Genomic DNA, 13,183 nt, shown 5'->3' on the forward strand with positions numbered 1-13,183 from the left:
AGAAATCTGCTCTATATTTGTTGTGTAATAGATAATATTATTAGTTGATTACATAACTGCAGAAAAGGCAGGGGTTTGTTACCTCTCAGCAACCCCACATCCTCACAATAAAAACACAATACGAAATGAAAAAAAAAAAAACAATAATATGACTAAAGAAACATAATTAACTCTCCCACTTAGTGCACTCTTGAAGAAAACTTGGACATAGATCAAATAAAACAAGAACAGCCAGGGAAATATATGCAAAAGTAATGATTTAATGACTATAAGCAAGACAAAGCCATAGATTTGTGCTTCCTTTGCAGACTGGAGACAATGAAATGATTAGCCACGTTTGTTTTCCTTTCAATACAAAACATTATTTCTTCTTAAAGAATAAAAGTGTGTGTAGGGGAAGAAGGGGTAAGAAAAGGGCAAACAGATAAAATTATAAAACAAAAAAAAGTGCGGGCTACTTAAATGATTCCTGGCGTGTCTGTCTGCTCTCAGCTAGCCATTGCATAAATTAGACATGACCATCATCTGCCTGAACATGGGCTTTTATTTCTGCAGAGCAAACAATTTAGCCAAGACGGTCCAGTGACCAAAGCTGCGTTCTGTTGGCCCTTATCCACACACATGATATTCCCTAGTCACACTCAAACGCAGTACCATTTATACATAGTATCACAACGGGTGGCAAAGGGTTAATGGGTAACCACTTAACCAAAAAATAAAAAAAAATAAAACAATAATTAAAAAACTGGAGATGTTAAAACATGTGCTATTTGCAGCTGGACAACTGAATAGACTTTTGAAAAGTTTAACAATCTTTTTTTTATGTGTGCATGAAAACACAAAAAAAATCTTCATTATAGTATTTATAAATATATCATACAATACTGTCTTCCTGTTATGTCAATATACCAATATGGCATTTTACAACCAGCATAATGCCAACTGATTCTTACAAAAGCGAATCACTTAAACAAGTCAGTAAAATAAACGGTAGTACCCGCTTTTTTCTTGTTTTTTTTTTTTTTCCTTTTTTTTTTTTTAGACAAAAAAGATTGTAAAAAAATGAAAGTTTATCTAACTTTGATCGATTCTGTGCAGCAGCACATGTCCCCTTTGACGCCAGATGGGTGGGACATAAAGAGTAGTTGACCCCCCAACCCCCCTCCTTCTGGCAGCAAAGGGGTCCTACAACAATGCAGAAAAAAAGAGAAGGCCAACACAATAAATCACTATTCACAGTGAAATGGCTACATAGAACAGTCTATGTAATTCCTTTCTGTTGGATGATAAAGCACTTAGATTTGAGAAGATGACAAGAAAAAGCTTTCTATAGGTCCACAGAATAAATTTATAATTACAAAAAAATAAAAATAAAAAAAGGCTTGTGGTGAGGATAGTTTGGAGATAAGGAAACATCCAAGGTCGTCCCGACTCCAAACCAAAGATACTTGCTGTGTGCCATGTCTTTATAATACATCCAGAATATTGTAATTTCCAGGGTAAAATTTCCCAAATCGGAGCTTCCAACCAAAGGGTCCAAGGTGGGCTCCCAGAGATAACCACAACCTTCTTCAAGGGCCAACTTATATCCACAACAGGGGTCACCTTCTCCTCAACGGTGACTATCCAGGTCCATAATTAAATCCACTTAGTCAACCGCTGTATATCCAGCTTGTCCCCAATAGGTTCCATATTCCATTCCAACATGAAAGTTTTTTTAATCCTTGAAACCAAATATCCAGCTAAAATCACCACCCTGACTGGGTTCCATGGCCATGTGGAGGTTTCACTAGAAAATAATAAGCGATTGGGAGAGTCACAGGATACTAGCATCTATAAAGCTTGTAATGGTATGAAGATCCTAGTTGTGTTTGCTGGTCTCTACTGGTGTGGCCCCTAGAAGTTCTTCTTCACCCGGATGATGTTGCAGATGAACCATTAAGGGACATTTTCCTGGCTCTGTTGGTGAAGGGGTTCTGGTGGTTGTTGTTGGGAGTGGAGCTGGTCCCATTGATGGTGGTGGAGATATGGGGGAACTGGGGGTGGGGCGACTGTATGGGGGTGTTAGGGTTTGGCATACAGGCTGAAGTAGAAGGTACCACCCCCGCGGGGCTCCCTGCTTTGTCGCTGCCAGAGTCACTTTCCAGGTCCCCGCTGATGTTGTTCATTCTGTCGGCAGGGTGGCTGATCTTCATCCTTTTACAAGTGGGTCTCACACGGTACTTCAAAGGAAGAGGCCCATTCTATGGGAAAAGACACAGGTCAGAGCCAACTAGTACACCCCACTAACAAAACCAAAAAGATAACTCCCCAAACCTCCTAGATTGTAAGCTCTTAAGGGCAAGGTCCTATCCTCCTCCTGTGCTACTGTCTGTAATCGTCTGTCATTTGCAAACCCTATTTAATGTACAGCGCTGCATAAAATGTTGGCGCTATATAAATCCTGTTTATTAATAACAATAATAATAATAATAACTCCACCCTGAAGGAAAGTGCCCAGGGGACATACCATGGCACCCTTCCTTAGCTCCTATCATCATTGACCCCAACAGGTACTAAAGTTAGACAGTCTAACCAAGGATAAGGATGACACTCTGATCTTGTATATATTGAAAGCACAGCCATTGCGGTTCCTAAATAAACCTGCATTGAGTGTAATACTTCTGAAGAGGCTAGCTGTCTGGTTGTCGGTGGCTTCCAATTTGAGTCGCTGCACGAAGCATGGTAATCAATGTCAAATTTAACCCCTGAACTGCCTAATTTATCTGGGTCAGTAACCAAGACTGAACTGAAGCCATTGGATCGATATGACAGCTAGAGAGCTTGTATGGTCAGCAATTGCAGTCTCTATATTTTTAAAGTAGGACCTAATAAATCACAGACTACATCTACTTAACCCCTTCCTTCCATGATTAACACACCAGAATGTGTCCACTTCAGCAGGAGTTTGGATTTTTCTATTACAGTGGATTGGCCAAACACAGCTTCTAAATATTTAAATGCTTCCATGTGTCTGATTTACCAGAATAGGAGCCTAACAACCCACCACCCCCCCAAAAAAAAGTGGTCATGTTCCCTCTATGTCACATGACCAGTCTAGGTGTCAATGGGAATAGGCAGAACCAGTCCCTGCACAGTAGCAGATGCTCACCCTCCTCCATGTGTAGATGTATGCGATGTCCATTAACGTGTAATAGTCTTTCAGAGGCTCCTCTTCATACATCACATCGATCTGCCAGCAAATACAAATACAACTCAGGTCGCTGGTAAAATCACAGGAATGTGTTAACCCTTCCACCCCCGGGTTCTATCCCAACACAGCTGCAAGCTATACTTTATATGGCCTATACAATTATGGGGCTCAGATACAAGAGGCCCCTTCTAGCAACTTAAATCCTTCAAATTCTCACAGCACCCGACAATGTAATGTATATTTTTGTTTCAATCGTTTCTACATTATAATATTACATAAGTGACACATATACACAGGAAATATCCATGTATTTACTTATGGACAGAATAACACAAGTGGCGACTTTTCAAAAATAACATGCAATGTATATTTTTTAATATATTGTATTTCCATATTTACCTGGAAGTTATTGGGAATATCCATTTTACTTCGCAGGAATTTCCGCAGATGCATCACAGTCATCGCAGCAGGACAGCGCAGGTACCTTTTGTCATTGGCCTGAAACGGACAATACACACATCGATCATCAATTTCTGCCCGATCAGCTACTTTATTCCTAGCATACCAAGCTCCTATAGCAGTACAGCCACAAAAACAGGATACGCTTTCTATCTTACAAAGGAGAGACTGTCATACCCAAAGTACAAATATATTGTATTTGTCTCGCAACCTATTCACTTACACACACAAACACAGAATCATCTTACTCACTAACAAACACTTAGCTCACACTTAACCTCGATCTGTTTAGTGAACTTATTCTGTAACATCAGTATAAATCTCATCTATGTGGAAGGTGGCTCAGTGGGTAGCAGCTAATAAGCATTGGCTCAATGGGCAATATGTAACAGGCAGCAGGCAAAAGCATGCAGCTACATACCCAAATCATCTCTACATCTCAAAGAGAACCTGTCACAAAGGAAAAAACAGCGGCTGCCTGTACTATTCTCCTTTAACGTCTTTTATATCAATCCTCTACAGCAGAAACAATTACAAGTATCGTATTGGTATTTGGCTAATTGCAAAAAGCCAACTATAGAAACCTTGGCAATGAACTTGTTACAATGTCAGGGGCAGAGGGTAATATAATGCCAGTACAATGGGATCTCTATGCTATAGTAAGAATATACTCGGGGTGATCCAATGTAGTATTTGCTTTTTATACAATTAATATATTCATGGTATTCCACATAGAGCTCCTTCTCCTATAATTATCATATATATCATAAGAAACACTGTAACAATTATTAACGGTATCTGAACCCACAGACCATTGGGTACATTGTTGCATCTCTCAATCATTGTTACTTTGTATCAGTTCAAAATGTAAACGTCAGCGAGAAAATGATTAATTGAAAGTATTGCATCAAAGTGCTTACAATCATATAATATGCTGGAATAATCATATAATATGCTGGAATAATCATATAATATGCTGGAATAATGGAGAGGGGAGGGGGGAGAGCGACGGAGCGGCACCCTGCTGCGCGCTCTCCCCTTCCCTTCCATCGTCCGTGGATCCGGCAGGTCGGTCGTCCGGACGATGGACGACACCGACTGTACACACGGCAGATTTTCGCCCGATGCCGATTATCGGGCGATAAAAATCTGACGTGTGTACGTAGTAACACTTCATGTATATTTGAGATATTGTACTATTTAGGGGTTTATTATTCGGTTACTTTGCAGCAGAGCAAACTGAACCATCAGGAAAACCACATATATCTGTACAGCGCTGCGTAATATGTTGGCGCCATATAAATCCTGTTTAATAATAATTTAATAATAATATCCCGATCTATTAACGCTTACATGCCCATGTTTCAGTCTCTACCACCCAATATAGGATCAGAAGATATTTACCTCTTCTTTTGATTTATCCTTGTCTCTGTTTCCTTTACGATCAATCCTGAAAAACACAGAAAGCATTAAGACACTTTCACCTAAATCTGCATATTTTATATCACGATACAGAGCCATTATCTTATTAATTTACCTGTTCTGGTCAAAGAACTCGATGGATAAACTGATAATCTCATCGTCTGTAATGATCCTTTTGTCTTCATCTGCCACCTCCCCCCGATCTTCATTGGAGCCATTTGCAGCTAAATAAATGGAAACAAATATAATTGTAAAGGACTCATATGTAAAGGACGATGGAGAATAAAGTGGCATAGGAAAAGATCAAAATTGTTGCTGCCACTGACGAGTAATGAGTAATAAAAAGTCAACAGCTGTACAACATTAAAAATGAATCTACTACAGATCAATAAACAGTATGGCACCGCTGGGACTGTTTATTTTATAACAGGTCCCCTTTAACTATGAAAGCAATGCCATTGGGAAAAATGAATTTTGTGTTTTCAGAACAAATATAACAACTTGGTGAACAGTGCAGAAAAAAAGAATAGCCCCAAAGTGAACCTGTCCTGTTCAACTTACCAGCTGCAGTAGGGTGATCTGCATAGAAGTCTCTGCGACGTTTCATTTCATCTGCAAGAGAGCAGAAATTTAGTTTAGGGTTTAGGGTTGTTCAGGTCGTGTCATGCACCCCAAGAAATTGATATGTCATACTTACTTTTAAACAGCCCGGGTACTAGCTTGTAGACAATGTCTTGAAGGGTTTTGTCTGCCCTGTAAAGAAACAAGAGGGAGGAACAAGCTCAGTGACAGGCCTGCTACATAAGAGAGGACTTTGACCGTGGCTGCCATAGGAACATACCCAAAGGAAAGCAAGGGAAGGGGCACCTTCCTCAGACAGGGACACCTACCTGATATTCAGTAGGGGTCTGGTCTTGTGCACCTGAACTTCACAAATGGGGCAATATTTGCTGGTCTCCAGATAATGCACAATGCAGGTCTTACAAACTGTACAAAGAACAGAAATGCGAATGGTCACTGATTAGTGTGCAAGGGAAGACACATACATTTCTATAATCGCCCACAATATTCACCAACATACAAAAGAGCCCTTCAGATTACAGGGGTGGGGCCTACAAAACTTGCAAGAACACTATCAAGTAGTGATGCCAGAGAGGGATTCACATGTGTGATATCTCTAGTTCAGCTAAATGGGCTAACAACAGCAAAATATTTCATAAATAAGCAATCTAATTTTCTATTTTATGAAAGTTATAATGTAAAATACCCTATACTTTAGGTAGAATTTGGGGTTAATATAATGAAGAAGGTAAAAGAGGAGCTGTTCATCTGAATAATTATTACTGAATAAGATGAATATCATAACTATGAATATCAAACCTTAAGGGAATCAGATTAGAAAGAAGATTTTTTTCCAGCACACAATTTGGTATTTAATGTGAACACAACTCCACTTAGTTTACCATCTTATAATCTGATTAATATATGTATATTAATTGAAGTTTTTATATTTATTAAAGTTTGTCTATCTTTACATCAAACAGTAACAAACAAAACAAAACTATTACCCAAAAGAGAGAAAGAGGCCTAGAAAGAGGAAAAGATAGACTAACAGTAACAAATACACAAATGGCAGTTATAGAAAGAGACGGGTAAATGTTAGAAAGAAAAGCAGATATATAGACGTGAAATAAAAAAGTAGATGTATAGATATGCCAACACAAATAGCATCCATAGTTACACAAATACGCATTAATAGAAGGTAGATGATCTAATAAGGTAGATGGATAGGCACTCAAAATATATTAACCATGAATACCCAGAGGGCACAAATATTTTACCAAATATAAATATTTCTATGTGCAGAACAAAGCAAAACAGATCATACAAAAGCAGAACACGTTGACTAATTCGCCAAAGAAATACAGACACTCTTATGAATCTAGTAGTTCATTTACTATAGTGAATAAAGTGAACACTATACATTTAATTAGAATAAAACACAAAAAAACTAACAAATCAAACAAAAATAAACAGGATCGCTTTGCTGATGTTTATAGCATTGGAATTAGCGCATCTTTATTTGCTTTATAGAGAGGACATTCAGCAAGTGAAATCTGTACTCCTTTAGTTCTGGAGATGGTTCCAAAATAAATTCACAAACCCCCCATCTGAGGTACAGGACATAAACAGCCTCCTCTTCTAGATTTGTACACAATATGCACACTAATATATGTTAGAATAGAGAGGACAATATTCATCAGCGGTGATACAAAACACAGTCTTTGGAGCAGGAGAACAAGGACTTCAGATTCCAATTCTTCAACTATAGTGACCCCTATTTTTTCATTTAATAAATGCTGACTTTACATCTGCTTTGACGAACCAACTATTCTCTAGGTTTGATTTACTCCGTGCCATAATAAAGTCGTACATGTTCTTATCAGATGGCTTGTTGAAGCTGCATTCACATCAATCACAGTTTAAAATCCGAATTTATTGTAATTGCTTTGCACATGATTTGGTGAACGATGTACTGGTTTAGTAGATCAACCCATTGAAACCCATCATCCACTTATTCATCTCTCTACAATGAGTTGGACCTGGGCAGCAGCAGAACCAGTCTGGGTAAAATCCATTGCAATCATTTCAAACAATGCTAGAATAGCAACACAACAACCAGGATGTAGTGTATTGGGGGAACACAGGGGAAGTTGCCCATATTAATATCCTTTTTAAGTTTGAGTAGGCAAATGTTTTACAAGCTCCCTCCAACCAGCAGCTTCTATATTTCATCTCTAGAGGAAAGCTTGCTACTTACATGAATGAAGACACTCAATGATGGTCGTGGCATCTATGAAATATCCTCCGCAGAGAACACACATGAGATGAGGGTTCAGCTCCGTAATTTTGATCCTGGTCGTCCGATGCATGATTGCTCTATGGAAAGGCTTTCTCTCTCTCAAAATCTCTGCAAGAAACACAGTCAATAATTCACCCCATGTATCAATCGAGAAGATTTATTTATCAAATCGCATCCAGACAATAAAGAAATTGTGGGATAAACCCTGCGACCTAAACAAGACTTTAACTAGGGGAGACGATTATAATTGTCGCATTGTGTCACATACACCCGACAAATAGCGAATGGTATAGAAAAATAGTAAATATATAGCAAATAATAAATATATAGCAAATGATATGAGAACTCTTTTATTCATAGTATACAATCAGACATCAATAAAACTATGAAAATGGGTAATATTAATTTACAAAGCGGAAACACATTTTTCTTTGCAATTAAGATTGCACATTTTAGGGAATTTGCGAGTGCACAAATTAATCGCATCTAGATCGTAGGCAGCAGATATTGGGGCCCCTGAGTCCCCTATAAGCTAGAAGGTGATGACAGTAAGGCAAGAGGGGAAGAAAGACATGAACCCGGGTGCAGACATGGCACGGGGGGGGGTCAGGGATGGATCACACAGGGAGCTGCCAGCCAGACTATATACACGATGGAAGGAGCACGTTGTAGTGCTGGTGCCCAAGCTGCAATCCTCCCGTTACTATGGCAACCTACACTTACACTTGGCATCCTGCCACCTCCTGGAAACCCAGGCGTGGTGGCACACAGGGGTGCTAGGGGCACGTACCTGTAGAGAAAGGGGGGCAATGCAATTTGACCATTTTCATTTGCATGCTGTGCAAATATAAATCATTCACCTACCTACCTACCTACCTACCTACAGCATTTATTGGGCTCATCTAGAAGTCAGCAGTCAAACTATGTCAGTGGATCCCCAAACAGGCCAATAAAAGCAGCAGGAATAAATAGATCGTCTCCTAAATTTCAGCTAAAGGGATCAGAGAGGAGACCTTTCCAGGAATACATGCAGAGATCCAGAGGAACAAACATCACACAGAGATCTGAAGTGCAGGGGGCGGGTGGGGGAGCAGAGAAGGAGCAGAAAACTAAGAGGCGCCCAGTACAGTTCAGGGAACAGACAAAGAGCTGAGAGGGAGGGAAGGAAGGAGAGCCGGGGGTCACACACTGCCTCCACCCTCCCACTATACACCAGGAACAGGGGTGATCCTACATCCAACCCCCAATACCCCCTGCTCGTTTATTTTATCCAAGAAAACAGCAAAGGATTTGTGCGATTAAAGAAATAACCAACCGCAGCAAACAAAGTGGCTTGAAATTTGCTGAACCCCCTCCTCTGTATGCACACTACACCTGACAACTGTATGGAGCTCTGAACAGCTGGGTATAAAGAGGACAATGTGACCCCCAAAGGGACAGCCGGTCAGTACTGACCCCACAGTCCAGGGGGTCGATACTTAAAAAAATAATTAATTAAACGCATGTAGAGCCGACACGAACAGAACTTGTACGATCTGCTTATTACAAACGAAAAAAGTATTTTATTGAAGTGTTCTATAAACTCAGAGAGCAATATTCGCAGGTGACACAGCAAAAGTCGGGAGATAAAAGACTCAGGAGCAAAGGAAGGGTTGGGTAAGAAGAAGAGTTTGTATAGTTTAGAATCTTAATGTCGTGATCATACCTTCAGGGGATTTCATATATATAATTTTATATAGACATATATTAGGAGTAGGATATATATACGGCTAATTTAGGAGTAAGATGGATTGCCTAGGATTACATTATATATCTGGAGAGTTTAGGGGTAAGACTAAAATAAAGGAAAGCTTAGGAGTAGCTATATATATATATACGGAAAGTTTAGGAGTAAACCATATATATATATATTTATTTATGGATATGTTATAACATACATACAAGAATAAACTAGGAGTAATATATATAGCTTAGGAGTAAGATAGATAGATAGATAGATGATAGATAGATAGATAGATAGATAGATGATAGATAGATAGATAGATAGATAGATAGATAGATAGATGATAGATAGATAGATAGATAGATAGATAGATAGAAGACTTTGAAGAAAATATGCATACATAGGAAAACTTAGCCTAGATAAAACAACTTTAGCAAACAACCCACCCTGGGAAATTAAAAGGAAGTTGTGTTGTTAATTTTCGGCCAGGCAAAGTACCCGCCTGCCCACCTTCTACATGGCACATGGTACAACTAACAGGATGCCAACCCAACCAATCCTTAATTACCAGAAGGGCTTCAAGGTGACACTAATGAGATGAGTACAAAAAAGGTCCAATATTCCAATGATTATAATATGGACCTAAGTCCTCACTTTACAATAATGGCAGCGACAAATAAACTCCAATAACACTTTCAAAGATTAAAGGAATCTACAAACAGCATCAAAGTAGACAATAACACACCAATACAATACACCATTGTACCTTATATCCCTGTAATTTCATGTCACATAGAAGAAATTTACGCACAAGGTATGAATTTATCCCACATAGACACAACATGAAGGGGTTTAACTGACAATCCAACTACTGCTCCGAGGCATTTTATTATTTTCTTAAACTCGCTTTGTACAGGGAAGCCAATGGATTTATCTCTTTGATCTGTCAAATTTCCTCCAATCCCAAAGATAGTGATCACCCTAATCTGGCCATTAGGAGGTGATCTAGGCATTGTCAGTTATCTCAAGGTATCCTATTTGGAAACAATGAGAGCACATTTTTCCTAGAATTTTTTCATATTTACAGAGCAGACAGCTTAGATCTCAACAGAATAATAACAGTACCTATAGCAGATATTTATTAAAAGGTAAAAGAACATTTACTATCAGGTAGTACCAGGGCAGAAATAAAACGTGACAATGGGACACTTGGTATAAAACCTTTGTTACAGGCCTGTCAGTATGGAAAAGCATAAAGCAGGAAACCAGGACTCTATAAATCTGTTCAGGCTACATTGGGTTAATGTTCAGAGAGTTACAGAGCCATGAAATATATCACTGACATACAAACAGAGCATACAGCTATTGTCAGCCAGGGATCCTGCTATAGAAAACGGCACGGCTAGTTTATTGAGCAATATTCCAGAGCTTCCAGGCTGCATATTTACAGATAAGAAAGGACTGCATTTAATATATTGAGCAGATAAAAAATACAAATATGCAGAAGATATAAAAAAGCAATCCACGGTAAATACACAACAGTATTTTATTGTAAGAAGCCTTTGGACACAATGGGAAAACCAACAACAAGCCTTGTAGGTCTACCTCCTTCTTGGAGCATGAAAAAAAGGGTAGACTTGGCAGTTTAGCCCTGAATAATGAACTGTTAGAGCAAATAAAGAATAGTATGTACAAGACTCAACTGTGTTGTTCCAGGTGGACTAATACAGCTACAATCACATGGGGACAGAGTGGAGACAAAGTTGAGAGCAGGACCTGAAGTTCCAACCAGAGCAATGTGCTCAGTACCCGACAAATACAACCAGCAACTACAACCATAAGCAATACAAGCATGTATCTAAATACAAAAACTAACAACAGCTGAAGCAAGGTTTTCCCCTTCAACTTTCCTTGCCAGTGATCACTCCTCCAGACCTCCTGTTCCTTTATGGGTCATTATGCAAAGTATATGGAAACATGGCAGGGTGACCACACGGTAACCCCACTGCCACTCTGGGGCTGCTCACACAACAGGGAGGTTTTTCTCTGAATTTTTGTAAACTGCTGGAAGGTTTTTTTATCTGAACAGGAAAGGCCAGTGAGCAACTCTGGCAATTGTGATTTACTGTCACAAGCAAAGAAGCCCTAGCAGCAGCAGAGCTGAACCAAGCAGTGAGCACAAAGGAGGAGGATGCACATGAAATGACAACTGTACACACAATATTAGGAATATATCAGCACAGGGATGTATAGTAAAGCTTCTTCCTCATGCTGCAATGCAATTAAAGCCATATATATTTATACACACATTTACCAACACAAAATTGCTTGTCACTGAACATGCAACCCAGCAAGTAAAGGTGGCCAAGTGACCCATGAATTATTTATCTTACTCCAAGCACATAACGAGCACATTGGCACCACCAGCTCCATTCCTTTCAATGCCATGCTACCAGGGGGGTACAGCTGGCAAAGTGGGGTGTAAAAGTCTGACATGGAGCAAGGGGGAGGGGCAGGCTGACATGGAGCAGCAGAGGTGGGGGCATGAATGCATAGAGAGGGCTCAGATTGGGCAGCCGAGAAGATGGCACCTCTGCTCGCTCACGTGCTCTCTTCTCTACCCAGCAAGCTCAGCACCCCCGAATCTACCTGCGTACCCCCTTTAGCAAATTCCAGCATCCGCACCCCACCCCCCCACACTCCCCCTCCTCTTTATTTACGTACAGCAGACAAACACCCCCCTGGTTCCCTCTCCGCCAGATCCCCACCCCCACCTAGGACGGTGCACATACCGTGGGGTGCAGATCGGGGTGGCTGCTGCTGCTGGGGGGTCCGGGGACAATGCAGTGTCGGGAGGGGGGGCGCTCAGCGGATGAGCAGCAGCCCAGGGGCGGCCATCTTGAGCCGATCTGCAGACGCTGTCAGTGCGGGCACTGCGTTCATTTCTCCCCCTACTCCAGGCCAGCAAGGGGTGGGAGATCCCCCCTTCCCCTCCTCCTCCTCCTCCGCCTTTCCTCCGAACCGGACCGCCGCTCCCGCCTCTTCTACCCGGGCTGATTTATATCATCCTCAGCGCTTTGTCTTTGCTGCTGCCCGGAGCCGATGCCGCTGCTTCTGCCGCACCAGCCGCCCCGTATCCCTCCGCGCGCTCCGCTGCTTTTTTTTTTTTTCTTTGCTGCCTCTCCCGGGCTGCTCGGGCACTCCGCTCACTGGAGCCTCACACTGGAAACTGACACCGTCCCCAAAATGGCTCGGAGTCCGCCCGCCCCGCGCCGTCACGTGGTCTCATTCCTTAAGGGCGGCCTGGGAATTAGTGTACACACTGCACTCTCAATGTACACACACTGCACTCAGATACATTCTTCCCTCTCAGCTTGGGAGGCAAATACAAGATAAATAAAGAGAGCTGGGGGTAAATAATCTGAGGGTGGGCAATGCTTGGCTTAGACCTGGCACATGGGGTATAATGGGGGGTATAATGGGGGGTATAAGGGGGGCAGCACAGGGAATGCACACAGCATGG

At 40.9% G+C, this 13,183-nt stretch overlaps 1 protein-coding gene across 1 annotated transcript; it reads right to left on the minus strand.

Moving 5' to 3' along the window:
* Positions 1 to 240: 240 nt before the first annotated feature.
* Positions 241 to 12,912, minus strand: BMI1 (BMI1 proto-oncogene, polycomb ring finger). The gene is made up of 10 exons (XM_072412737.1): positions 12,453 to 12,912; positions 7,896 to 8,045; positions 5,965 to 6,061; positions 5,772 to 5,827; positions 5,636 to 5,686; positions 5,190 to 5,298; positions 5,057 to 5,102; positions 3,593 to 3,691; positions 3,152 to 3,232; positions 241 to 2,243 (listed from the first exon to the last, which is right to left on the minus strand). Exons 2-10 carry the CDS (start codon positions 8,005 to 8,007, stop codon positions 1,911 to 1,913), a joined length of 984 nt encoding a protein of 327 aa, XP_072268838.1. The 5' UTR covers positions 8,008 to 8,045; positions 12,453 to 12,912; the 3' UTR covers positions 241 to 1,910.
* Positions 12,913 to 13,183: the final 271 nt, after the last annotated feature.

Source organism: Pyxicephalus adspersus, chromosome 5 (assembly GCF_032062135.1).
Source record: "Pyxicephalus adspersus chromosome 5, UCB_Pads_2.0, whole genome shotgun sequence".
Taxonomy (NCBI): Eukaryota; Metazoa; Chordata; class Amphibia; order Anura; family Pyxicephalidae; genus Pyxicephalus; species Pyxicephalus adspersus.